This window comes from Alosa sapidissima, chromosome 17 (genome assembly GCF_018492685.1).
Source record: "Alosa sapidissima isolate fAloSap1 chromosome 17, fAloSap1.pri, whole genome shotgun sequence".
Lineage (NCBI taxonomy): Eukaryota > Metazoa > Chordata > Actinopteri > Clupeiformes > Clupeidae > Alosa > Alosa sapidissima.
The window spans coordinates 15,642,264-15,668,568 of record NC_055973.1 but is presented as its reverse complement, the minus strand read 5'-3'; the positions used below and the strand labels follow the sequence as shown (position 1 = coordinate 15,668,568).

Sequence of the window (26,305 nt, the reverse complement as noted above, 5' to 3'; positions counted from 1 at the left end):
CGCGGAGGGAAAGCATCTCTGGGGTGACTGGTCCACGATCAGGAAATTTAGTTTTTGACTCGAGACATGTCAAGTCGTCACAAGTCAAAGAGGCAAAGTCCGAGTCAAGTCTCGAGTGAATAGTATTCAAGTCCAAGTCGAGTCGCAAGTCATGCCGAATTTTATCAAGTCAAGTCTGAAGTCATTAAAATCATGACTCGAGTCTGACTCGAGTCCAAGTCATGTGACTCGAGTCCACATGTCTGGTTGAGCATGATCAGGACGTTGTGGAGGAGAGTCATCTGTGAGATTTAAGTGTATGGGAAGAATTGCATGAGTTGGTGAATTCGGTGTAAGATATACTGTATGTGCTAATCGTAGATTGTTTGTATGCACTAATCTTATCTGTATAGAGTTCAAAACTGGAATGTGTTCACACGGGAGTACACATCTGTGGATTGTGTGGATTTACTAGTTACAGGTCATGTGTCTCAAGGAGGGGCCTCTAACTCTGCCCCTAGACTTCAACTCAAGGAAGAATTAAGACACCTCAGTGGCGTCAACCTTGCCTTCTCTCAAGGGGTGTGGGGTCCACACTCTTAATGTGTTAATCCTCACCCCTGTTTCATTTTTTTTGCCCGACATTTCACATTCTCTACTTAGAAGGGCACTTTTCCCATATACTTTGGCCCATCATTAAATGGATGACCTCTTTTGAAAGCTCAGACCCTGTAGAATTCTCTGAAACAGAGTGACTGTGTGATGTACTGGCAAAGAGTTACAGAGGAAACAGGTTTTATATTTCTTGTATGATGCCATCACGATATGTCTCAGAAAGTATTTTACTATTTTAAAAATACAAAAATACAAAACACTGCAGTATTTTGATACAAAATATGAAGGCATTTCCATCATCCAAATCAAATACAAATTTTAAAATAATATTTTGTATTCATGTTTTAAATACATGTATCAGAAATACTGTCCATCCTTAAAGATGGTTCGGATTAATGACATTGAGAATGACTGTCCATTGTTGAGAGAGAGAGCTCTGGATATGTGGAGGGCGCTGTAGCTTTCCAACTATACAGAGTATTACCTATTTGGTTGATCAGCCCATTTGGGTGATTGGCTGTGATATAATTGCAAAAAAACATGATTATAGACTACCCGTGATAACAATAAATGATCTCAAGTGGGTTAATTTATTTCCTTTGTCTGTATATTTATATCTACATTAATATTCACACTGCAGTCATTTAAGTCAGACGGCTAAGCAATTCATAACATATTGACAAGGATACCTGGTAAATCAAATATATATTTCTACATATCTGCAATCTACATATGCCTTTCTATGTCATATTTTTATTATTTGTTCTTTCCCCCCATAATGCAACACTACACTTGATGCAGTGTTGTTCTCTTGTGCTCTCTACACTGCTGGCCCTCCCACTTCCTCTCACACACACACACACACACACACTGACTCAGGAGGCCATCCCCTCTACTCGGTGCTCAGCCTTTTCCACAGAAGCGAAAGTCAGTTCTGCCTCCAACTTGACTGTGTCAGCAGGGGATAAGAACAGTGAGTGACCCAAGACGAACAGAAAGTGATGCAAAATGGCAGAGGCCAGTGTTGTATTGGGCCAAGACCAGTTTAGCTGTCCAATCTGTCTGGATCTACTGAAGGATCCAGTCACTCTTCCCTGTGGTCACAGTTTCTGTATGGACTGCATCACAGGCTGCTGGGATCAGGAAGAGCTGAAGGGAGTCCACAGCTGCCCACAGTGCAGACAGACCTTTACACCCAGACCAGTTCTGGGCAGGAACACAATGCTGGCTGAAGTGGTGGACAAACTGAAGATCATGGGACTCCTGATGTCTGTGTTGGGAGAAAACAAATGGCAGTCAAGTCCTGTCTGGTCTGTCTGTCCTCTTACTGTAAAACTCACCTCAGAGTTCATAATGATCTCAACCCAGGGAAGAGACACAAAGTGGTTGATGCTGCTGGTAAACTAGAAGATCTGATCTGCTATCGTCATAATAAACTGCTGGAGGTCTTCTGCTGCACTGATCAGACATGCATATGTGTGCTGTGTGTCATGGATGAACACAAAGGACATGATACAGTTTCAGCTGCGGCCGAGCGAGTTGAAAAACAGGTAAGAGAATCCAGTAATCATTAAATAGTTAGTTTTTTTTTACTGCAATAAACAATGTATAGTGCATGATCTTGTGTCTGTGTATGAAACGCACCATATGTGCCTTGCCTTGTAATAAACCAAGTTGTGGCACCCAACCCTGGCGATGACTATATTACATAAACACATGTACCCCCTTTATGATCGGTTTGGGGGGGGGGGGGGGGGGGGGTGGTAATATTAAGCTTTCATGCATTTTATATCATTGGCATCTAAGAAGACTGGAAGAGACTTACATTACTGGACCATTATAAGAGTATCTTTAGCAAATAGATTAATGCTCACCTCTTCACAGAAACAGTTAGAGGAGAGCTGCAGAAAACCCAGCAGACAATCCATGAGAGACATAAGCACCTGCAGCAGATGAAAGAGGACATTAAGTCTCTTAAGGTGAGTTCCAATCTGAAAGGAAGAGGGGCAATCTGGAGGTTTCAAGGTGCCCAGAACAGAATGTGTCCCCAGAAAGATGGGAGTCCACTCCAGGCATTTTGATATAGAGTTTTGATATTTAAGCTATTTTTATAAGAGTTCAGAATTTCTGACCTCTGGCTTTTCCAGCCTATAGGGCTGAACTCATTTGGAACCTTCATGCTAATTATGAAACAAAGTGGCAATATAATGAAATATCTACTTGTATCTCCAAACAGCACTGTGCTCAGGCAGCAGTGGAGGACAGTGAGAGGATCTTTACTGAAATGATCCGCTCCATTGAGAGAAGACGCTCTGAGGTGACACAGCAGATTAGAGATCAGGAGAAGGCTGAAGTGAGTAAAGCTGAAGAACTCGTGGAGAAACTGGAGAAGGAGATTGCTGAGCTGAAGAAGAGAGATGCTGAGTTGAAGCAGCTTTCACAAACAGAGGATCATACAAGCTTTCTCCGGGTAATCTTTCTGTTAAGATATGATGAAGAAATTACACAGAAATGGCATGTGTTATCCTCACTAACAGATTGAGTATCTTTTGCAGAGTCTTCAGTCTCTGTGTTCTTTGACTGACCCAGTGGATTCATCATCCAACCTCAGTGTGTGTTCAGATGTGTCATTTGAAGAAGTGAAGGAGAATGTGTCTCAGTTGAAAGACAAAGTGGAAGATTTACTGAAGTATGGAGCAGACCAGATTTATATGAGAGGTAATGAATACACAAAGAACATGTCGTTCAACTCTACCTTCATAGGTAAATGTTGTTTTATCTTAGTAATATCAGTCTGATAACTGATCTCTTCTGTCTCTACAGCAAAAGCCACCAGACAAGACTTCCTAACATGTAAGAATCATGTCAATATTGCAATACCCATAAATGAAAACATAACTTAATTTATTGATATTTCTTTAGAATTGTTATTTGTAATTGTATTACAACAGAAACATATTAAAACACATATAACACTGTATACATTTATAACACTGTGGTACAAACACATTTCACACATTTATTATGACCGCCGCGCAGCGAAGTTTAGTCAGATTCTTTTTTTTTTTTTTTTTGCATGTCCAAATTTCCATCAAGGATTCCTGGGACACTGAAAGACCGGGGTACACGAAACTTGGTGGGCATGTAACCCCACATGGATAGCATGGAACCATCGTTTTTCGTTTTGATCTGTAGCCCCCCCGCTGTACTGGACCCCCCGAAAGGAGGGTAGGGCAGACACAGTTTTCTGTGAATATCTTGAGAACCGTAGGGCTCACATGTGCATAAACAGATAACATAATAAACAATAAACACACGCACACACATACATTCACAGTAATCATACGTATGACACATACTCACACAGTAGACATATGTACGCATGCATGCACATGCACAAACACACATACGCAGGCAAACACACAAGCACGCACACACACACACACACCCACACACATAAACATAAACGTGTACACGCACACATGCACACAATTCAAGAATTTCTCAGAATTATGAACAGGCAAGATGGGGGTGGGGTTGTATAAAATGAATTTTACATGTGAAGTCTATGAACTAATCATGTTTTGGTACTTGTTGTCTAGCAGATACCAGTGAAAATTGAGTGTGGATAATGCAATTTAGTGAGACAGTTAGCCTTTCAGCGTGATTTATTTTTGTGGAAAAAATGTGCTGGACTGGGCGGCGGTCATATTTTGTACCGCTCTGCGGTACATCTAGTTTACACTGCAGTAACATAAATTAGATTCAAGGAAGAACTTTTGTACCCATTTTTCAAAGTGCTATTACATTCATACATGCACACTTTACTTTTAGGTTCTAGAACTACACAGTAGTGAATTATTAATGAAAGGCAAATATTATTATTATTATTATCATCTCAATAACTGTTTTACATTTTCCCTCCTCAGACTTATGCCAACTCAATCTAGATCACAACACAGCAAAACCAAATCTTTATTTGTCTGATAGTAATAATGAAGTCACTTTTAAACTTAAGACACTGTCATATCCTGACAATCCAGAGAGATTTGACTATTGGCCACAGGTGCTGTGTAAGGAGGCTGTAACTGGAAGATGCTACTGGGAGGTGGAGTGGAGCCTGGGTGACATACATGTAGACACGGAATGGGGAGGTTTTGTAGCAGTGTCCTACAAAGAGATCTGCAGAAAGAGACGAGGCCAAGAGGTACTGTTTGGGTTCAACAAGCACTCTTGGAGTTTAGACTGCTGGTCCACTAAATGCTCTTTCATACACAATGAAGAGGTGACGCAACTCGGTGTTATTCCCAGCAGAAGAATTGGAGTGTATGTGGATCACAAAGCTGGAATTCTGTCTTTTTACAGCATCTGCATCTGTGACAAAATGACCCTCCTGCACAAAGTCAAGACCACATTCACTCAGCCACTCTATCCTGGTTTTTGTTTACGTTATTTAAACACAAAAGTGAAGCTATGCCATTAGGTATGCCATTTTGTTTGGGTGTCACCTGTCTCAGTCAAATGCATATTTAGTGCCAAAATCGAAAAATGTGCTTATTTAGGAAGCCCGAGGCATTTTTGAGACAAAGTTGGCAACCAGTCTTACTTTGTCAATTTGGGTGTGCTGAATTAAAATCTGCAATACAAGCTCTATCTGAGCTCTGGTGACATAGAGGTCATTGAACTGTGGGGCTGTAAGCGTCCTAGCTGAACACAGTTCCTCAGCTTCATAAGCAATGAAATGTACTAAAATGATTAATTAAGTTAACAAATGGCCTTGTTTGGTAAATATTGGGGTGCTGAATTCACTTTTTCATTTGCAAAACCACATAGAGGTCAGTGGTGTCATTGATAATGAAATGTTGTCCCATTCCAGTTCCAGGTTCCAGTTCACCTAATTAGTTGTGAAATGTTCTTCCTTTTGTTGTCTTTATCATTACACCACTTTTCCAGCCAGACGTGTTGCTGTTATCAAATTCAAAATGTGCTTATATTTTCAATGAAATAGTCAAATGTATCTCCTTCAACAATTGATATGTTCTCAATCAAATATAGGGTTAACATGATTTGTATATTATATCATTCTTTTTTATTCACATTTCACAGAACATCCCAACTTTTTCAGAGTTCGGGTTGTATTATTTTTATCTATTTTTATTTTTCCTTGTTCCTCTACAATTTTATGTAGCTTCTCATTAGTTTTTATTTAGTATTGTTTTTACTACAATTATTACTTCGTAACACTTCATTGTTACTGGCTTTACTGAAAATGCAGATTACCCTCAATGAACCTCCGAGACTAAATAATGGTTGAGTGAATGAAACATGTATTTGTTGTCAAAGAAAGCAGGGCTCTACACATAACAACGTCATAATATTTAATATGGCTATTCCAGATTTGTATTTTTGAGATTTTTCTCATTTACACCTTTGAAAGAGATGTGCTGTGTGTTTTGGTGCTGGGTGGCACTGCTGCAGACCTCTCTGTTTTCTCTATTTAGACAACGCTTTTGTTTACACCGTGATAGATTCTAGTTTGTTTACACCGTGCTGGGTTCTAGTTTGTTTACACCATGCTGGGTTCTAGTTTGTTTTACCGTGCTGGGTTCTAGTTTGTTTACACCGTGCTGGATTCTAGTTTGTTTTACACCATGCTGGGTTCTAGTTTGTTTTACACCGTGCTGGGTTCTAGGGTTCTAGTTTGAGCTGGATGATTTTTTTGAAGATGATGAGACACTGTCACACAATAAAATGTCAATTTCTTATCACTGATTTTCATGATGTAGGCCAGAGTGAGTGAGTGAGTGAGTGTGTTGGCCTGGATGTAGTTTGTGTATGGGGAACGGGCAGTGGTTTAGACTAGTTAGCTAGGTATAGTGGATATACTGTGATCAACCCCAAATGTTAATAACCCTTGCTTATTTTAAGTGGGTATACTGAGATGGTGATGCTTTTGAAGTGGGTATACTGCGTAGTCCTGTGTATCACATAGACTACTGAAATGTAGAGGTGTACGCACATCTATACTGATTCTACAGGTGCTGGATACTAGAAATACTGAGCAAAACAAAAGAAAAGATATCCGCAGACTGTTTCTAAAGCTCCCAGTTTAATGGTGGGTGATACACAACGTTTCGACCACTCAGGTCTGACGAAGACCTGAGTGGTCGAAACGTTGTGTATCACCCAGCATTAAACTGGGAGCTTTAGAAACAGTTTGCATATATCGTTTCTTTTGTTTTATCACATACAGTAGACTACAACACTTGGTGGGGAAGAATTACAAATGAAGTCTTGCTTTACATCTTCAAACTTGCAATATAAGTGTTGATAAGTTGCTTTGAGAAAGCTGACTGGCCTTCTTGTTGAGGCTATTTGCCATTTAATCTAAAAGACGTTTACACTACATAAAGATTTAAGATAAAGCTCTCTGTTTATTCTCAGTTCACTAAAGCATCTGGCTTCACCATGCCAGCTGGCTTTACTGACGTGGATTACAGTAATGATACGCAACACCAATAGAGGGCGCTGCAGCTACTGGAGCTGTGCAAAATTCCTTTGCGAGTCCACAGTAGTGCAAATGGTGATGACAATGAGCCTCAGTGGAGACTGCAACCCATGACAGAGACCAACATCAGGTAGTGCATGGCTATTTTGTAGCTATGGGCCAATTCATTATATACAGTTAAAGACAATGATCTGCATACATTGGCTTGTTTGTTTGTATTCTCAGCTATACTCTGAGTGCAAGAATAAATAAATCTAAGTTTAGATAGGTGAACGAATGCACTCTTATCCGTTTTCATCTGAGTCAGGTAAATGTGTAATCCCTGTCTGAGCACTGATAAAGTCCCTTCATATATCAAGTCAGTTGTAGATGCATTTATAGACATTGTTTACATTTATTGATATATTTATGAATTAGTTCACCAGTACATACACATTAACAGTGATATATATTATCAGTATATTAGGGTATATCATTTGCCTATGGGTATTCTTCTACTAAACACCTGATTATCCTGGAACCTTGCTCTGCTAGCTCAATTTCCAGTACAGTTGTGATAGCATGTATGCACACAGTGAGAAATATCAATAGTATACATTGTAAAAGGACAATAAACATTTTTCTACAAGTAAGTTTCTGACACTTTTTTATGCCCAACACAATTACCACATCTGGATCACCAAGATCTGGAAAGGCTAACTAGAAATGAAACATCTTCCAAGACACATCTATCTCTGTTCTTAACAATCTGTCACTGTCAGTCTGAATAAAAGTGACAATAAATGTTCATGGCGTTCAGAAGGACAGCTTTACCTGTGATCCAACTGGTACCCAAAAGCCAGGATAGAGGGGTTGGGTGAATTTGGTCTGGACTTTATGTAGGAGAATCATTGTATCAGACACACAATAGAATGATAGAATTCCTGCTTTGTGATCCACAAACACTCCTATTCTGGAGCAGCTGATGACTGGAGGGAGTTCAGTCTCAGTTTTATCATGGAGGAAAGAACACTTGTTAGGAGAGTGGTGCAAACTCCAGGACTGGTTGTTATGGCCAAACCTGCTTTCATTGCCACCTCCTTTCCTGTGTATGCCTTTGTAAGATACTGCAGTGTAACCTCCCCACAAGCCACTTTCACTCCACTCTGCCTCCCAGTAGCATCGCCCAGTTAAGCCCTTTCTACAGAGCACCTGCTGCCAGCAGTCAAATCTCTCTGGGTTGTCAGGGTACAACTGGACTGCGCCGCAGTAGAAGACCTCCGTTGTTTGTCTACCCAGACAAAGGTTTCTGTGCACAGTGTTGAGGTCTAGTTGCAGATGGGATGAATCTAAAGACAGACATTGACAGACATTGAATACAGTGGATTTCAGACTTCAATAGCATTGCATTTTATTTTTAGCATGTTATCTGTTGTATATGTTTTAAATCAATTTAACAGTATATTACCTTATGGAAATGTATGTATGTATGTATAATACTTGTTAGTTGATGCTGTGCAGAACAGTTTACTAACTATCTATCTAGTGTGTGTGTGTGTGTGTGTGTGTGTGCGTGTGTGTGTGTGTGTGTGTATGTGTGTGTATGTAAGTGAGTGTTTTGTGTGTGTGTGTATGTTGGCCTGGATGTGATTTCAGTAGGGGGGAGAGGGAAGACTTACAAGTTAAGAAATGTTCTCTTGTCTTGGATTCCGTGGTAGGAACCTGAAAGTCTATATCCATGAAGATCATAGCATTAATTTTAGGAATTGCTTACTAATAACTGTTTACTAAAAGAAAATGACTCATACCTTTTCCAGACATTTGCCCAACTCCCAGTGAGCAGAAGTGTTCTATTTGTTCTTTGAGAAAATAAATATTTTTCATCACCACCTCAAAGCACAGATCTTCATTTACATGGACTATATCTCCAATCATGGATTCAGAAGGTGGAGAAAGAGATGGAAAGCCCTGTAAACACAAGTGGAGAAATAACAAGTTTATTTCCTTCCTTATTACATCCCACATTATCATTGTGTTTGGATGAGTCAGCAAGGCAGAAAGAGAGAAACAGAAAGTTATACCAGTAGAAAAAGGATGTGGTCCTCAGTATGTGAAAGCTGCTCCAAGTCCGTCTCACTCTTCTTCAGCTCAGCAATCTCTTGCTCCAGTTTCCCCATGAGTTCTTCAACTCGACTTGCCTCAGCCCTCTCCTGATCTCTGATCAGCTCTATCACCTCAAAGTGTCTTCTCTCGACAGAGCGGATCATTTCAGTGAAGATCCTCTCACTCTCCACCACTACTGCCTGAGCAGAGATCTGTTAAGAGACACAAATGACAGTTTGAATATCATCCTGGAGAGCTTATTCTTCACACTCAGTGTCAGTGTGTCTCCTCACTCTGCCTTAACTTGAGGTCAGCACTTACCTTCAGATTTTTTACATCCTGTCGAAGCTCCTTGAGTTCTTTCACTTTCTCTTGTATTTGCCACTGGACTTTCAACATCAATTCCTGTAACTGTTTCTGTGGTAGGTAAATTGTTCATTTGCACTTTAGTCAAGAACATAACAATGTTATACTTAAAGCAACAGTATTCAGGTTTACTTATTGTGGGGTGTATTATAGATAACTAATTATGGTGTATAGACATGTATGGACCGGATTTAGCAAAAATCCTAAAATCTCTAAAACAGCTGATTATGGTCAAATATTACCATCGGCTGTCTGTATCCTGATAAGGACAGGGTATGACCCCTGCTCTGAAATGTTTATGAAAGACTGTGTCCTATGAGAGACAGTTTGAGCAAAGTGGCAATGCTGCAGAGCAGAGCTCTGACCCTAAGCAATGTCTTCCCTGAGCACAAACTCTTGATCTGATACATATGAGCAATAATTAATGACACTATAGGGCAAGATCACATCCTTACCTGTTTCACTGTCCTCTGTGTAGTGGCTGCAACTGTATCATGTTGTTTGTGTTCATCCATAGCACACAGCACACATATACATTTTTGGTCAGTACGACAATAGACCTCCAATAATTTATCATGTTGAGAGCAGATCAGATCCTGTAGGTTTCCAGTGGCATCAATTACTTTGTGTTTCTTCCCTGGGTTGAGATCATTATGAACTCTGAGGTGAGTTTCACAGTAAGAGGACAGACACACCAGACAGGACTTGACAGACTTTTGTTTTCGCCCAGTGCAAACATCACACTCCACATCTCCAGGTCCAGCATAACAGTGAGCAGGAGGAGCAGCCTGGAGTCCCATGATCTTCAGTTTGTCCACCACTTCAGCCAGCATTGTGTTTCTTCCTAGAATAGGCCTCGAAGTGAAGGTCTGTCGGCACTGTGGGCAGCTGTAGACTCTCTTCTGATCTTCCTGATTCAAGCAGCCTGTAATGCAGTCCATACAGAAACTGTGTCCACAGGGAAGAGAGACAGGATCCTTCAGCAGATCCAGGCATATCGGACAGTTGAAGTGCTCCTGAGTCCATAAGTCTATTACTGCAGCCATTTTACCATATTCTCTGACCCCTCTCAAGTACAGAACTAAACTATTCACTTTCAGTTTACTGTAATGAGAGGGGATCTGGGGAATGGGAGTGGCTTGCTCTATACAGTATGAGATTGCAGGAGAGGGACAAAACTGCACCAACCAGTTTCATAGACAGGAACAAGAAATCAAGGTCAGTCTCTAAAAAAATACTCCTTTTAAAATGACCACATTAAACCAAAGTGAAACCAAAGATGTTTATTTTACTATACATTCTGTATGTCTTTGTTCTGTTTTGCTATGTTGTGTTTGAAATGTAGAGGATTCTGTCCCCGTTAACAATGTAGGAAAAAAGATCACAAATGACGAATGAAAAACCAGGATGTGAAAGGCTCATAGTGAATAAAACAATAAAGGCAGAATAAGGGAGAGCGGACTGCCTGTTGTTTGAACACTGTTTGAACACTGCCTGTTGTTTGAACACCAAAAAAAAGACAACAAAAGTACCGTTCATCAAAATATCTTTTTATTTGCTGATTGCTATTGATGTTTACTCTTATGCTTACTCTTACAGTTGTTGGTCATTTCCACATCCTTGCATATTTGATTTAGTCATTTTTCTATAGGAAAGTATAAGTGTCCACTGTTACTTAAATTATGAAATCAGTCAATAAAACATGCACAATGATTTTGGAAGGGCTATACTGACGAGAGTCTGTAACACCTTTCGTTGTCTACAAATTATTTTAAAAATGCCCCCAGCTGCCTGGCTGCTCTAGCTGTTAGCTACAGCAACTCAAGCTAAGTAGCACTGATTGTTTCCCTTTTTTTCCCTACCGAGGGTACTTGTGACCTTGAGAGATCTATGTGAACAATTGGAAATTCACCTTTAAAGGTGCCATGTGTAAGAATTGAGGTAAAAATATCCAAAAAATGAGCTACACGCATCAAATGAATGAGAAGAAATATGGGCGATGATGTCATTAAAAAAATGCCAAGGTATAGTGCTGCAGAGATATCAACCAGAATTAGCATGCTAAATTACTAGCCACAGCCCGACAGGTGTCATAATACCAGTTTCGGCCATGGGAGGCAGTATGCGGGCAACATAACCGCCAGCCAAACTGCAATACACGTTTCTCGGTTGTTATTCTAGGGTAGACCAACTCACTTTCTGGAGGTATACTGCCCCCATCTTTTATGGAATGTGGAGTATGAATTGATTTTTTGGCAGATATTACACATGGCACCTTTAAAGGTGAATCCTTGATCACGAGCACAAGCACCGCTTATGGATAGAGATCATTATAGCCTAAATGAGATCAAAATTCCAAAAGAAACAACATATTTGTCAGAAACTAAAATTAGGCATGGGTATTCACTTCTGTTTTAGGTCACTGACCAATTTTAATTCTGCTGCCCGTGCTGACCCAAAAGCCAGCATATAATGGCTCTGTGAATGTAGCCTGTACTTTGTGCAGATGAGTCAATGTATCAGAGACACTGTATAAGCACAGATTTCCTGCCCTGTGATCCACATATACTCCTATTCTAGAGGAAGTGGGGGCATGAGAGAGTGCAGTGCATTTGTTATCATGGATGAACGTGCACTTACTGTAGATGAACTGCACCACAAACTCCAAGACCTGTTATTATGTCCAACAATGGCATCATTAGAACCTCCTTTCCTCTTCAGCCCTTTGTATGATACAGCAATTTATTACACGGCTCTCCATTATGCTGAAGAATGCTCCATTCACTTGAATGGGCCTTCCCAACGTTCGGCGGTCTGCTAATTCTCAATAACAGACCGTTGCTAAGTATAACAGACCGCTGTCAAGGAAAATGGGCTTTGTGCTTCTATTTCATGTCTTTCATATCACTACGCAAGGACTGGAACTTAATTCAAAAGTGAAAGCAGACGGTTGATCAGCTGTGTTCTAAAGAATGTTTGACTCAAGTTCAGCGTGTGCTGTTGTCGAACTATGTTTCTCACCAAAAGCCACGATGAAACGGTAACAAATAGGCTATAGCCTAGGCTATGTAGGCTAAAGAGTCACATCGTGGGGAATTTATTGTTTTGTTTTGGCAAGTAGCCGTGTAATAAAGGGATAATGTATAGAACGCCGGTCATTATTGGGAAAATAAGTCCCTTTAGGGCGGAACAAGACCCCTCCGCTGCGCGTCGGGGTCCGGTTCGCCCTTTCGGGACTTATTTTCCCAATAATGACCGGCGTTCTATACATTATCCCTTATGTAAACGTCTAGTTCTGACCATTCAACCTCCCAATAGCAGCATTTAGATAAAGCTTCACTACACAGAACCTCATTTGATGTATCAAATCTGTCTGCATGGTCTCGATGGCAATTATTCTTATTAGTGTTTTCTACAACTCAGTTTCCCTCAGCTAAACTGATGAAGACAGTGCTGCAACGTTGGAGGACAGTACATATTGGTCGTAGTGTTATCCCATTGTGTCGAAGTCCGAAATCATTCAAAGTAAACATGGTCTAGTGTTGTGTTGTGAGATTTTTAAATGCATGCTTGTTGCCGCCCCTCGAGTTGGGCCATTACATTGCTCTTTGCCAGACCCTTAATCTTTCTAGATTATCAGGGTCTGGATTTTCCAGGCTAGGAAATCACATCAAACAAGTTATAAAATGTCTGGGGGAGGACCCCCAAACCCCCCCTCCCACATATGCGACAATTAGTGGGGGGCCCTTAATACATCCGTCCATGATACCAGCTGTAGAAATGGCTGTTATAAGCATCCTCTAGTTTCTCCCTGAGCTGGGAAAGTCTTCCTTTAACCTCATAAAAAGACAGCTCTGTCTTTGCTGTGTGTCTGATGGGTTGTTAGTTGCAGAGGAGGAACAGAGAGACTGGAAACTCAATGTGTACAACTCCATTGGTTAAAAATGAAATGTACAGTATGAAAAAGTGTTCTAATTCTCAGCTGTCACCTCAGAGCGTCTTCTCTCAATGGAGCGGATCATTTCAGTAAAGATCCTCTCACTTTCCTCCACAGTACTCAAGACTGACGACTGTCAAACTCCTTTTAAAATCCATCATAATGTGAATCAAGATTATAATCATTTTATTTGTATAAAGAACAGCCAGACTTACCTCTTTTTTATTCTGGGGTCACATACAGATTTCAAATCATAACAAAAGGAGCCTTTTTAAAAATAATAACATAATTCTCTCTGTTGTTATTTGACAGATGGGTGGCACTGCAAATTCAAACAGGAGAACTAATCTAGAAAACGAGGGGAACATGGTTTGCAAGAATATAAAGCAAAATAGAGATACTTTTTTTTAGCATGCATAATTTTACTTTATGTATTTCAAGCATGACTTGCCATACAATACACATTTAAACTCTATGTATGACAAGATTTAACACTTAAGATTCATTTATGTTACAGCTCACTAGTATAAGGAGAGTAAAATGCTTGGTTTTCAGCTCTTCTACAATGTAATACCTAAGAGTGCATCCCAGAGGTACTTGACATGTCTGTGAAATGATCTGGATAGACTTAATAATTGATATCTGTCCACTCCAGCAAATACATATTTTCAGCATTTTAACACTGAATGGTACAATAACATGTGTCTTCTTGCATACAGTACATGGTCTCCAAATACAAAGTTTTGCCCTCAGGACCGAAAGGCTTTTTTGCTGAACACTAATAAGTTGCTACTCTCTAGTGGCCATTGGTGGAACTGTCACTGATGAAGATTTTCCAGTTCAATGACTATTGAGGTCTACTGAAATAGGCCTACGTTTATCCTTTAAACACTGTTCGTTGCTACCCCCCTTAATTTACTGTTTGCGGTCAAATTTGACCGGACAGTTTTAACTGCTCTTAAATACCAATACCATGACAAAAAGTATTATTTAATAGAACATTATTGTAAACAGACCCTTATTAGAACATTAAAAGCTACATCATGTGTGTTTGTGTGTGTGGGTTTGTGTGTTTCTGTATGTGCGTGAATGTGTGCGAACACTTGGCAACATGACAACATGAACTGTGTGTGTGTGTGTGTGTGTGTGTGTGTGAGAGAGAGAGTGAGTGTAAATGTGTGTGTGTGTGTGTGTGTGTGTGTGTGGGTGGGTGTAAGGGTGTGAGGGTTTCCGTGTGTACATGCATGTGTGTGCAAACATTGGTGGTTTTCCTGCATGTGGCAACATGACGACTGACAACATGAACTGTGTGTGTGTGTGTGTGTGTGTGTGTACATGTGTGTGTGTGTGTGTGTGTGTGTGTGTGTGTGTGTGTGTGTCTGTTTGTGTGTGTGTGTGTGTGTGTGTGTGTGGGGTGTGTGTGTTTCTGTGTGTGCGTGCATGCCTGTGTGTGCGAACATTGGTGGTTCACATGCACAAGTGGCAACATGACATGACATGACAACATGAACTGACAACATGAACTGTGTGTATGTGTGTGAGTGTGTGTGTGTGTGTGTGTGTATGTGTGTACATGTGTGTGTGTGTATGTGTGTGTGTGTGTGTGTGTGGGTGTGTTTCTGTATGTGTGTAAATGCCTACAGTATGTGTGCGAACATTGGTGGTTCACACGTACAAGTGGCAACATAACAACATGAACTGACAACATGTACTGAGTGTGTGTTTGTGTCTGTGAGTGGGTGTACATGTGTGTGTGTACTGTACAGTATGTGTGTCTGTTTGTGTGTGTGTGTGTGGGGGTGTGTGTGCTTCTGTGTGTGCATGCAAGCATATGTGTGGGAACATTGGTGGTAAGTTGTAGGAGTGTGTGTAAGGAGATGTCTTTTATCTCCTGGATGAAAATTATACTCTTTCCCATTCATTTCCTATGGCGGTCATTTTTGACCGTAAACAAAAAAAGTGTTTCTACGTTGAATAAATCACTCAAAATTCAAAGAAAGTAGTCAAAATAAATTCTATGTGTTCAAAAGCCTTTTGTGAAGGATATCATAAGATCTTGAGGCAATCTGATGAAAAATGCCATATTTATGGTACAGGGAATGTGTAAATCGGTCATCTTTGACCGGAACAGTGTTAGAAGGTTATGAAAGCTTTTTATAAGCATTTATTCAACAGGCCTAAATAAAAAAAATATATGAGTCAATATACCTCATTATAACCAGTGATCAGGCCATCTCCTTAACACCTACATCTTTAAACACACAAACCCGGATGAAAGTGAGGCATTTTTTATTAGTTGATTTCTCTCACAAAAAATAAATCGCTCTTTTCACTACAGCTTGTTACATTAGGGTTTGGACAAAAAATAGCAAAATAAAATAAAAGCTGTGTTATAAAGTTGACTGGTATTTAACAGATGCTATAGTGACATGGACTTGCAATGGGCGAGAATTGAACCCAGGTCAAGCAATTGTCAGACAGTAACATTACCGCTGCTCCTCCACACCCGTTATAATATGCCAAGCCAAACAACACATATTTATTGATTCTGATATGTATACAACAAAGTCCGGTTATAATGAAGTGCACTATCTTCAGTATGTACAAATGACAAATTATTAATGCATTGGACAGCATTGTAAACATGAATCAGATCTATGAACATGAACTAATCTCCAAAAAATACCCATACACAGAACTGCGTTGCCAAGGAATTCTGGAAGAACTTATCCTTAAAAATAGTATGTTGTTGTTATGTCTATAGCCTTATTTTATCTGACAAGAAATACATGTATGTTTAAACCAAATCAACATGCATTTGGTTGAGACTGGTGGATTTTTTTTAAAATCATCCCAGCAGCCTGTGATGCAGTCCATACAGAAACTGTGGCCACAGGGAATAGCAACAGGATTTTTCAGTAAATCCAGACAGATTGGACAGCTGAACGCATCCTGACTCCATATAACACTGGCCTCTGCCATTTTGGATCACTTTCTTTTCTGTCTTGAGTCACTCACTGTTCTTATCCCCTGCTGACACAATTGGAGGCACAACTGACTTTCGTTTCTGTGGAAAAGGGCTGGGCACTGAGCAGAGGGAGTGGCCTCCTCAGTCAGTGTGTATGAGGAAGTGGGAGGGGCAGCAGTGCAGAGAGCACAAGAGGTGGAGTGTTGCATTATGGGGGGAAAGAACACATAAGAAATATATGACATAGAAAGGCAGATTATGTAGATATGTACAAACCTGAGATACCTATATTTGATATTTTGAATATACAAACAAAATTAATAAATAAAGAAAATAAACAGAACAGGATACAGTATGTGTCCAAAAACTATGCTTGGTAAGCTGATGTACATGACTAAGTGAATTGAGGTATTGTCATCAATGTGCTCCAGGTATAGGCTTGAACCCACTTGAGATCTTTCAGACATTTATTGTTATCATAGGTAGTCTACTAGAATCATTTTTTTTTGCAATTATATAACAGCCAATAATCCATATTATGGGGTTATACTTGTTTCAATAATATTTGTAAATGTGCAGAGGGTGATCCACAAGTATTTCTTGATTTGCATGCGTGTTTTGATATCCACAAATGAATCCCATTTGTAACTTGTATATTGATTTTTACAAATATACTGTAGATGTGTATTTGTAAATAATATGGCATTTGTAAAACTGATAATTGCCTTTGTGAAATGTGATTTGGCATTTGTGGATCATGTTTTTTTATTTCTCCAGTGCATTTAACACCATCCAGCCTTGGCTGCTGGGGGAGAAGATGCAGAGGATGCAGCTGGCCACCACCGTCACTTCCTGGATTATGGACTACCTCTCAGATAGGCCACAGTTTTTTCGGCTGGGGGGCTGTGTGTCTGAGCGGGTGGTCAGCAGTACAGGAGCACCTCAGGGGACTGTGGTATCCCCCTTCCTTTTCACACTCTACACCTCTGACTTCCAATACAACTCTGAGTCTTGTCATCTGCAGAAGTTCTCAGATGACTCTGCATAGGTGAGGTGTGTTAGGGGGGGGGGGGGGCGGGGGGGGGGGGGGGGGTAGAAACAGAGTACCGGCAGACAGTGGATCACTTTGTGGAGTGGTGTGGTAGCAACCACCTGCTCTTAAATGTGGCCAAGACCAAAGAGATGGTGGTGGACTTTAGCAGGAACAGTACTAAGCCAAACACCCTCACCGCCTCACCGTCCTGGGGGAAGAGGTGGAGGTGGTGGAGAACTATAAATATCTGGGGGTTCACATAGACAATAAACTGGACTGGAAGCATAACACTGAGGCTGTCTACAAGAAGGGTCAAAGTAGGCTCTATTTCTTGAGGAAGCTTAATAGTGGGGTCGTATGTATGTGTAATTTTTCTCAGTCATTTCAAATTGGTGTTAAAGTTTGGTTTTCACTTCTAAGATGAAGTGAAAGGTCTATAGAACAATTTGAGTCTGAGTGTCAAACACACAGATAACAAAATAGCCTCTAGGGGGCGCTGCAAAATATTTAAACTGCTACAACTTTTGACTAGTTTAACCAATTATAACATATGAGGTATGTATGGATTCAGAATTAAAAGGAGAAACTGGTGAGCTAAGCATTTGGTTACCAGATTAAAAACACACTTTATAATAAACACACTTTTAGCCCATGGACAGCAAAATGGTGCTTTTTTTTTGATAAAGGGTGGAAATGCCCTCAAAGTTGCAATGAAACATCATTTTTAAAGTTATTGTAAATAAAGCCTGGGTAATCACTCAACTCGATTTAAGATCGTTGTTCAGAATATCCCTGAAGCACAAAGATACCTAGGATACCCATACACAAATGGTTGCATAAAGCCGATGTGATATTAAGCACCCAACTTGCAACTTTCAGTTTATGAATTTAGGATCATGTACCATTAGGATCATGTACCATCAGTACCAACTTTTTTTTTTTTAAATCAAGCCATCATTTTATTCACGGAAAAATTCACAAAAGAACTTTATATCTGGAAGAAAGTAAATCAATAATAATGTGCGTGAAATTTTGAGGAACCCATTGCCTAATACAGGCTTGTGAAAAAGGCTAGAGGGCTATTTTTGAATACATAAATCAATGACCAATGACACAGTTTCTGAATAAAGACGGTTTTAGGTAGTCATGAAGTAGTCGTGATATAGCCTAAAGTAGTCTAATAGGCAACAGACCCATTACACAGCTCAGTCATCATCATGGGCATTGCCTAGCTCTCTATATCAGGGCCGTGCAGAGACCTTTAGTGGGCCAGGGGCTCAAATTGAAAAAGGGGCACATGAAACAAGATTTTTAAACATATGTCAGCATAACTTACAGTTCAATCCTTTAAATTATAGCGACCCATATTGAAACAAAATTCAACATGGAATCTTACAACACATCATACTATAGTATATAGATCATTTACCCCACCAGGTGAAATCTTTATCTATTTGCTTGTATGTGTGGTGTGTGTGTGTGTGTGTGTGTGTGTGTGTGTGTGTGTGTGTGAGAGAGAGAGAGAGATCCATTGCCTTTTGTGGCTTTCTTTCTGCATTTGTCTACTGTCTTCGAGGCATCTTGCACTGCATAATTCAATATGATTTATAAAACAAAACACAATTTAACTTTGTAAAAACCAACCTGAATTGACATGAATCTAGCTTTAATCAGTTTTATAGCTGTAGTTCAGCTGTTCAGCTTTGAATCAGAAAATATAGTTTAAAATTATAGCAATAATTATAGCAATTATATACAGTAACCTCCAGAATTATTGGCACCTCGGTTAAAGTTGACTAAAAACCGGTATAAAAAAACAATCTGTTGGTGATTTATTGTAATCTCACAATGAAAGAAATTAGGAAAAATCCAACCTTGAAGGGAAGCAAATTTATTTGGAGAAAAAGGAAAATCTCATAAAGAAATAAATATTTGTAACAGAAACACATTGCTCACAATTATTGGCACCCATGCTGGTAATAACTTAAGCCTCCCTGTGCCAATAAAACTCCATAAAGTTGGAGAATACAAAGCAAGGGATTTAAGACCGTTCGTCTTTACAAAATCTCCCCAGATCATCCAAATTCCTAGGTCCACACTCCTCTTTGACTCACCCCACTGTTTTCCTATGGAGTTTAGATCAGGGGACTGAGATGGCAATGTCTGAAGCATGATTGTGTTCAGCAAACAATATTTGTTTTGATCTGGACATTTGCTTTGGTTCACTGACCTGATGAATGATCCAATCATGACCAACTTTTAGTGTCTTGGCAGAGATTGGCAGATTTCCTTTGAAAATGTTCAGGTTTTTCATGACACCATGCACCTTAATTAGGTTCTCAAGGCCTTTAGGAATAAAAACAGCCCCACAATAGCACAGCCCCTCCACCATAATTCTCATTAGGCATGGGGTTCTTTTCAGTATAGCCATTCTTCTATGTACACCAAACACATCTAAAGTTTCTAGCCAAAGAGCTCAATTTTCATTTCATCTGACAATAGACCACACTTCCAGATAAAGTCACTGTACCATTCAGAAACTGCTGCCGTTTACATTAATAGTTAAATGGCTGGACAGGCTTTTACCTGCATGCCCTCTAAAAAAAGCTATTAGCAGTGAGGTCACTTTTGAAGATATTTTTTTTGGGGACTTGGTGACCCCAAGATGATACATCGGTTTAATACCGCTATTATCTGGCCCTATAGCCCAGAAACCCCCATTCAACCCCATCTTCAACCTTTACAATTTATCTTCATTCACTTACATAAACATACTGTCTTAGCATCTATCTATCTATCTATCATGCATGTGTGACCAGAGCAGTAAGGAGGGAAAGAGAGGCTATAAGCCACTCCCAGTAGCCCGACTACACCACCCTGGGCTTAGTACCCTGGGACTTCTTTAAGAGAATTTGCTAAGGAAGGTTTGACACAGGTCCGAAAGCACCAAGCAGACAACGTGAATTCCAGTCAAATCATAAGTTTATTAAATAACCAAAGGGGGGGGGGGGGAAGGGAGGCGTGTCCTGCCATAATACCTGAAACGAGTCAGAGGTTATGAAAGTACAAAAATATTTATTATTGTTCTCTTATTATGATACAATAACAGGTGATTTCTAAAGTGGGGCCAGGCTCCACTGGCGCTAAAAAGATACAGCAGATAGGGGCTTACCTGAGGGAGACAGACTAACTGGAGGTGTGTTCTAAGTTCCAGCCATCACACGTGCATACACACTGCAAGAAAGTGACTTACCAGTGACACAGCAGCCCACCGCAAGCAACAATGACACCACAAATGTGCAGCTACAGGGTCCCACCACCAGGTGACTAGCCTCCCTCAAAGAGGGCCCCACATCTGCCAAAACAAATAAAACAGCACCACAAGGGGGGGCAAAAATACAGTCAGCCAATACAGACGTTATGGTAGATAATGCAGGCACACCAGGACAAAAGAAATACAAACACACGCAAATGACAGCCAGCACCAGAGAGAACCTAAGCAGTTACCAGGATGACGCATATGCCACTTATGCCCCGTTCCTCTCTAATGCGGCAAGCAACATGCAGGCTGACATAAACGCCAAAACCCAAACACAGGCAGACGTAGACACTAAGTTAATGACCACAAAAAGAAACAGACACAGAACGTACTTGAAAAACCGCACACAATTAGGCTACACCAAAATAAAATAACTACAGACAAGACAGCAGCACGACCCACGCTATGCACCCCGCGTAGATGGAAAAGGCCGCGCTACCTGGACAGGACAGAAAAGACATTGAACATAAAGCCTTCTACTGCCGCCTAGAAAGTTACCCATTAAAGCAAGCATCGTACATACCTATGTTCGTAACTACGATTAGTGCACAAAGCGCCGTATGGAGAGCACTCACCCACGTTCAGCTACAGGCATACAAGAGAAAGTGTTACGACTCAAAACAGAAAATAACCTACGAGAGATTTAAGACAAACATAGGTTGGGATGGTGTCTAACACGGGCAGCAGGAGTAGACTAGCCGGTGACCACGAAGCTACAGGTGAAGACAAACATTGATTAAACCATGTTATTAGTCTGGCAGCAAACGGGAGTGTTGCAACATACCTGATGACTGAATCCGCCATGCTAGGGGGTTAAACAGGCAGAGCTTACAACGCTTCTTCGTACCTGGGTGGTTTTATACTGTCTGGCCAGTAATCAGTGCGAACGAACTCCGGTGTGTAACTAATCACCACGCCCCCCTAGTTAGCGGGAGCAGGCCAGTGTGGGACATGTAGGGAAAACAGGGAGACATGGGGAAAAGACAGAAACAAGGTGAACTGGCTACACATGGGATATCATAGGCCTAATGTTTGTTTGTGGCAATGCAAGGGATTAGGCCTACGACAGTGTTTTAGTGGGGCACAGTGTGCCGTGAGAGATCATCAGGTGTGCCGCAGAAAATTACCCAAATCTCACTCACTGGTCCAGAAAAGCAACTGTTGCATCAACAAATTTAGTTAGAAATGATGTTTCATTGCAACTTTGAGGGCATTTCCACCCTTTATCTAAAAAAAAGACCACCCCCAGAGGCCATTTTTTATCTGTGTGTTTGACACTCGGACTCAAATTGTTCTATAGACCCTAAACTTCAACTTGGAAGTGAAAACCAAACTCTAACACAAATTTGCAATGACTGAGCCTTAAACAACCCCACTATAAGTCTTTTAATGTGTGCACTAAGATGTTACAAATGTTTTATCAGTCTGTGGTAGCAAGTGAAATTTTCTTTGCTGTCATCTGCTGGGGTAGCAGTATCAGGGCCAGTGACTATAACAGACTGAACAAGCTAATTAAGAAAGCAGGCTCTGTGCTGGGGACTACTCTAGAGCCTCTAGAGTTGGTGGTGGAAAGGAGGTGGTGCAGAAATTGTTACACATCATGGACAATACATCACATCCCATCCCCTACACAGTACACTGGCAAAACGACAAAGTGTTTTTAGTTGGTGGTTTCGCCAACTCAGTTGCAGTAAGGACAGATATAAGAAAACCTTACCCACAGCAATAGAACTGTACAACGACTCTCCTTTGAGTAGAGAGAGACAATTTATCTTTTAATCTTTTATATCTAATATGGAGGCAATTGTCTTGATTTATGTCTTATTAGGCAGTTACACTTTGGTACTTGGATGTGTATGGTACCTTGACAGCTACCACATGCTATGTCTTGTGGGTGAAAGTAATTTTTTGTTTATGTATGTGGACTATATGTGTGCTTGCTGTATGTACTTAAGGCTGCTGAAACAACTGAATTTCCCTGTGGGATAATTAAAGTATATCTATCTATCTATCTATCTATCTATCTATCTATCTATCACCAGCACACACATTCAATTCAATTCAAGTTTATTTATATAGCACGTTTCATATAGCATACACAGACTCAATGTGCCTTTAGAAAAAATATAGAAAAATACTATCAAATAGACATTTAAAAATACATTAAAAGTAAAATTAACAGAAAGTACAACATTCTAGTTTAAATGATAATAGAAATAAAAATGAAAGTCATCGCAGCAACTTGGAAAGGCCTTAAAGGAGAATTCCGGTGTGATATTGACCTAAAGTGTGTTGAAACATGATACCGAGTGTGAACGTATGTCTCATAGCCCATCTCGACTTGTCCCCTGCACTCTAAAATCTGGCGCTAGTTAGCCGATGCTACCAACTCGACTTGCCTCAGCCCTCTCCTGATCTCTGATCAGCTCTATCACCTCAAAGTGTCTTCTCTCGACAGAGCGGATCATTTCAGTGAAGATCCTCTCACTCTCCACCACTACTGCCTGAGCAGAGATCTGTTAAGAGACACAAATGACAGTTTGAATATCATCCTGGAGAGCTTATTCTTCACACTCAGTGTCAGTGTGTCTCCTCACTCTGCCTTAACTTGAGGTCAGCACTTACCTTCAGATTTTTTACATCCTGTCGAAGCTCCTTGAGTTCTTTCACTTTCTCTTGTATTTGCCACTGGACTTTCAACATCAATTCCTGTAACTGTTTCTGTGGTAGGTAAATTGTTCATTTGCACTTTAGTCAAGAACATAACAATGTTATACTTAAAGCAACAGTATTCAGGTTTACTTATTGTGGGGTGTATTATAGATAACTAATTATGGTGTATAGACATGTATGGACCGGATTTAGCAAAAATCCTAAAATCTCTAAAACAGCTGATTATGGTCAAATATTACCATCGGCTGTCTGTATCCTGATAAGGACAGGGTATGACCCCTGCTCTGAAATGTTTATGAAAGACTGTGTCCTATGAGAGACAGTTTGAGCAAAGTGGCAATGCTGCAGAGCAGAGCTCTGACCCTAAGCAATGTCTTCCCTGAGCACAAACTCTTGATCTGATACATATGAGCAATAATTAATGACACTATAGGGCAAGATCACATCCTTACCTGTTTCACTGTCCTCTGTGTAGTGGCTGCAACTGTATCATGTTGTTTGTGTTCATCCATAGCACACAGCACACATATACATTTTTGGTCAGTACGACAATAGACCTCCAATAATTTATCATGTTGAGAGCAGATCAGATCCTGTAGGTTTCCAGTGGCATCAATTACTTTGTGTTTCTTCCCTGGGTTGAGATCATTATGAACTCTGAGGTGAGTTTCACAGTAAGAGGACAGACACACCAGACAGGACTTGACAGACTTTTGTTTTCGCCCAGTGCAAACATCACACTCCACATCTCCAGGTCCAGCATAACAGTGAGCAGGAGGAGCAGCCTGGAGTCCCATGATCTTCAGTTTGTCCACCACTTCAGCCAGCATTGTGTTTCTTCCTAGAATAGGCCTCGAAGTGAAGGTCTGTCGGCACTGTGGGCAGCTGTAGACTCTCTTCTGATCTTCCTGATTCAAGCAGCCTGTAATGCAGTCCATACAGAAACTGTGTCCACAGGGAAGAGAGACAGGATCCTTCAGCAGATCCAGGCATATCGGACAGTTGAAGTGCTCCTGAGTCCATAAGTCTATTACTGCAGCCATTTTACCATATTCTCTGACCCCTCTCAAGTACAGAACTAAACTATTCACTTTCAGTTTACTGTAATGAGAGGGGATCTGGGGAATGGGAGTGGCTTGCTCTATATGAGATTGCAGGAGAGGGACAAAACTGCACCAACCAGTTTCATAGACAGGAACAAGAAATCAAGGTCAGTCTCTAAAAAAATACTCCTTTTAAAATGACCACATTAAACCAAAGTGAAACCAAAGATGTTTATTTTACTATACATTCTGTATGTCTTTGTTCTGTTTTGCTATGTTGTGTTTGAAATGTAGAGGATTCTGTCCCCGTTAACAATGTAGGAAAAAAGATCACAAATGACGAATGAAAAACCAGGATGTGAAAGGCTCATAGTGAATAAAACAATAAAGGCAGAATAAGGGAGAGCGGACTGCCTGTTGTTTGAACACTTGTGGCCAAAAAAAAGACAACAAAAGTACTGTTCATCAAAATATCTTTTTATTTGCTGGTTGCTATTGATGTTTACTCTTATGCTTACTCTTACAGTTGTTGGTCATTTCCACATCCTTGCATATTTGATTTAGTCATTTTTCTATAGGAAAGTATAAGTGTCCACTGTTACTTAAATTATGAAATCAGTCAATAAAACATGCACAATGATTTTGGAAGGGCTATACTGACGAGAGTCTGTAACACCTTTCGTTGTCTACAAATTATTTAAAAAATGCCCCCAGCTGCCTGGCTGCTCTAGCTGTTAGCTACAGCAACTCAAGCTAAGTAGCACTGATTGTTTCCCTTTTTTTCCCTACCGAGGGTACTTGTGACCTTGAGAGATCTATGTGAACAATTGGAAATTCACCTTTAAAGGTGCCATGTGTAAGAATTGAGGTAAAAATATCCAAAAAATGAGCTACACGCATCAAATGAATGAGAAGAAATATGGGCGATGATGTCATTAAAAAAATGCCAAGGTATAGTGCTGCAGAGATATCAACCAGAATTAGCATGCTAAATTACTAGCCACAGCCCGACAGGTGTCATAATACCAGTTTCGGCCATGGGAGCCAGTATGCGGGCAACATAACCGCCAGCCAAACTGCAATACACGTTTCTCGGTTGTTATTCTAGGGTAGACCAACTCACTTTCTGGAGGTATACTGCCCCCATCTTTTATGGAATGTGGAGTATGAATTGATTTTTTGGCAGATATTACACATGGCACCTTTAAAGGTGAATCCTTGATCACGAGCACAAGCACCGCTTATGGATAGAGATCATTATAGCCTAAATGAGATCAAAATTCCAAAAGAAACAACATATTTGTCAGAAACTAAAATTAGGCATGGGTATTCACTTCTGTTTTAGGTCACTGACCAATTTTAATTCTGCTGCCCGTGCTGACCCAAAAGCCAGCATATAATGGCTCTGTGAATGTAGCCTGTACTTTGTGCAGATGAGTCAATGTATCAGAGACACTGTATAAGCACAGATTTCCTGCCCTGTGATCCACATATACTCCTATTCTAGAGGAAGTGGGGGCATGAGAGAGTGCAGTGCATTTGTTATCATGGATGAACGTGCACTTAGATGAATTGCACCACAAACTCCAAGACCTGTTATTATGTCCAACAATGGCATCATTAGAACCTCCTTTCCTCTTCAGCCCTTTGTATGATACAGCAATTTATTACACGGCTCTCCATTATGCTGAAGAATGCTCCATTCACTTGAATGGGCCTTCCCAACATTCGGCGGTCTGCTAATTCTCAATAACAGACCGTTGCTAAGTATAACAGACCGCT

At 40.4% G+C, this 26,305-nt stretch overlaps 2 protein-coding genes across 3 annotated transcripts; one reads left to right on the top strand and one right to left on the bottom strand.

Moving 5' to 3' along the window:
• The first annotated feature begins 1,281 nt into the window (after window positions 1-1,281).
• LOC121688206 (tripartite motif-containing protein 16-like) lies at window positions 1,282-6,751 on the top strand. The gene is given in 7 exon segments (XM_042067656.1): window positions 1,282-1,855; window positions 1,858-2,157; window positions 2,491-2,573; window positions 2,831-3,064; window positions 3,150-3,312; window positions 3,418-3,447; window positions 4,524-6,751. Coding segments are annotated over 7 exon segments (1,617 nt in total). The 5' UTR covers window positions 1,282-1,602; the 3' UTR covers window positions 5,078-6,751.
• A 725-nt stretch (window positions 6,752-7,476) lies between these two features.
• Window positions 7,477-24,574, bottom strand: LOC121688188 (E3 ubiquitin/ISG15 ligase TRIM25-like). Of its 2 annotated transcripts, XM_042067628.1 has the most exons (7): window positions 23,933-24,574; window positions 23,433-23,528; window positions 23,207-23,323; window positions 9,163-9,279; window positions 8,890-9,049; window positions 8,761-8,811; window positions 7,477-8,430 (listed from the first exon to the last, which is right to left on the bottom strand). In XM_042067628.1, exons 1-7 carry the CDS (start codon window positions 24,521-24,523, stop codon window positions 7,898-7,900), a joined length of 1,665 nt encoding a protein of 554 aa, XP_041923562.1. In that variant the 5' UTR covers window positions 24,524-24,574; the 3' UTR covers window positions 7,477-7,897. The 2 variants fall into 2 exon arrangements, with proteins under 2 accessions (XP_041923562.1, XP_041923561.1); XM_042067627.1 differs by lacking the exons at window positions 23,207-23,323; window positions 23,433-23,528; window positions 23,933-24,574 and adding exons at window positions 9,506-9,601; window positions 10,006-10,639 and having other exon boundaries at window positions 9,163-9,396.
• Window positions 24,575-26,305: the final 1,731 nt, after the last annotated feature.

Excerpts from the sequence above, each read along its gene's own strand:
- LOC121688188 (XM_042067628.1), bottom strand. The coding sequence starts at position 24,523 with ATGGCTGCAGTAATAGACTTATGGACTCAGGAGCACTTCAACTGTCCG. Across the intron at positions 9,280-23,206 it reads GAGATCAGGAGAGGGCTGAG|GCAAGTCGAGTTGAAGAACT; the intron begins GCAAGTCGAGTT and ends GAGAGGGCTGAG. Across the intron at positions 8,812-8,889 it reads TGGGCAAATGTCTGGAAAAG|ACTTTCAGGTTCCTACCACG; the intron begins GTATGAGTCATT and ends TCATGGATATAG.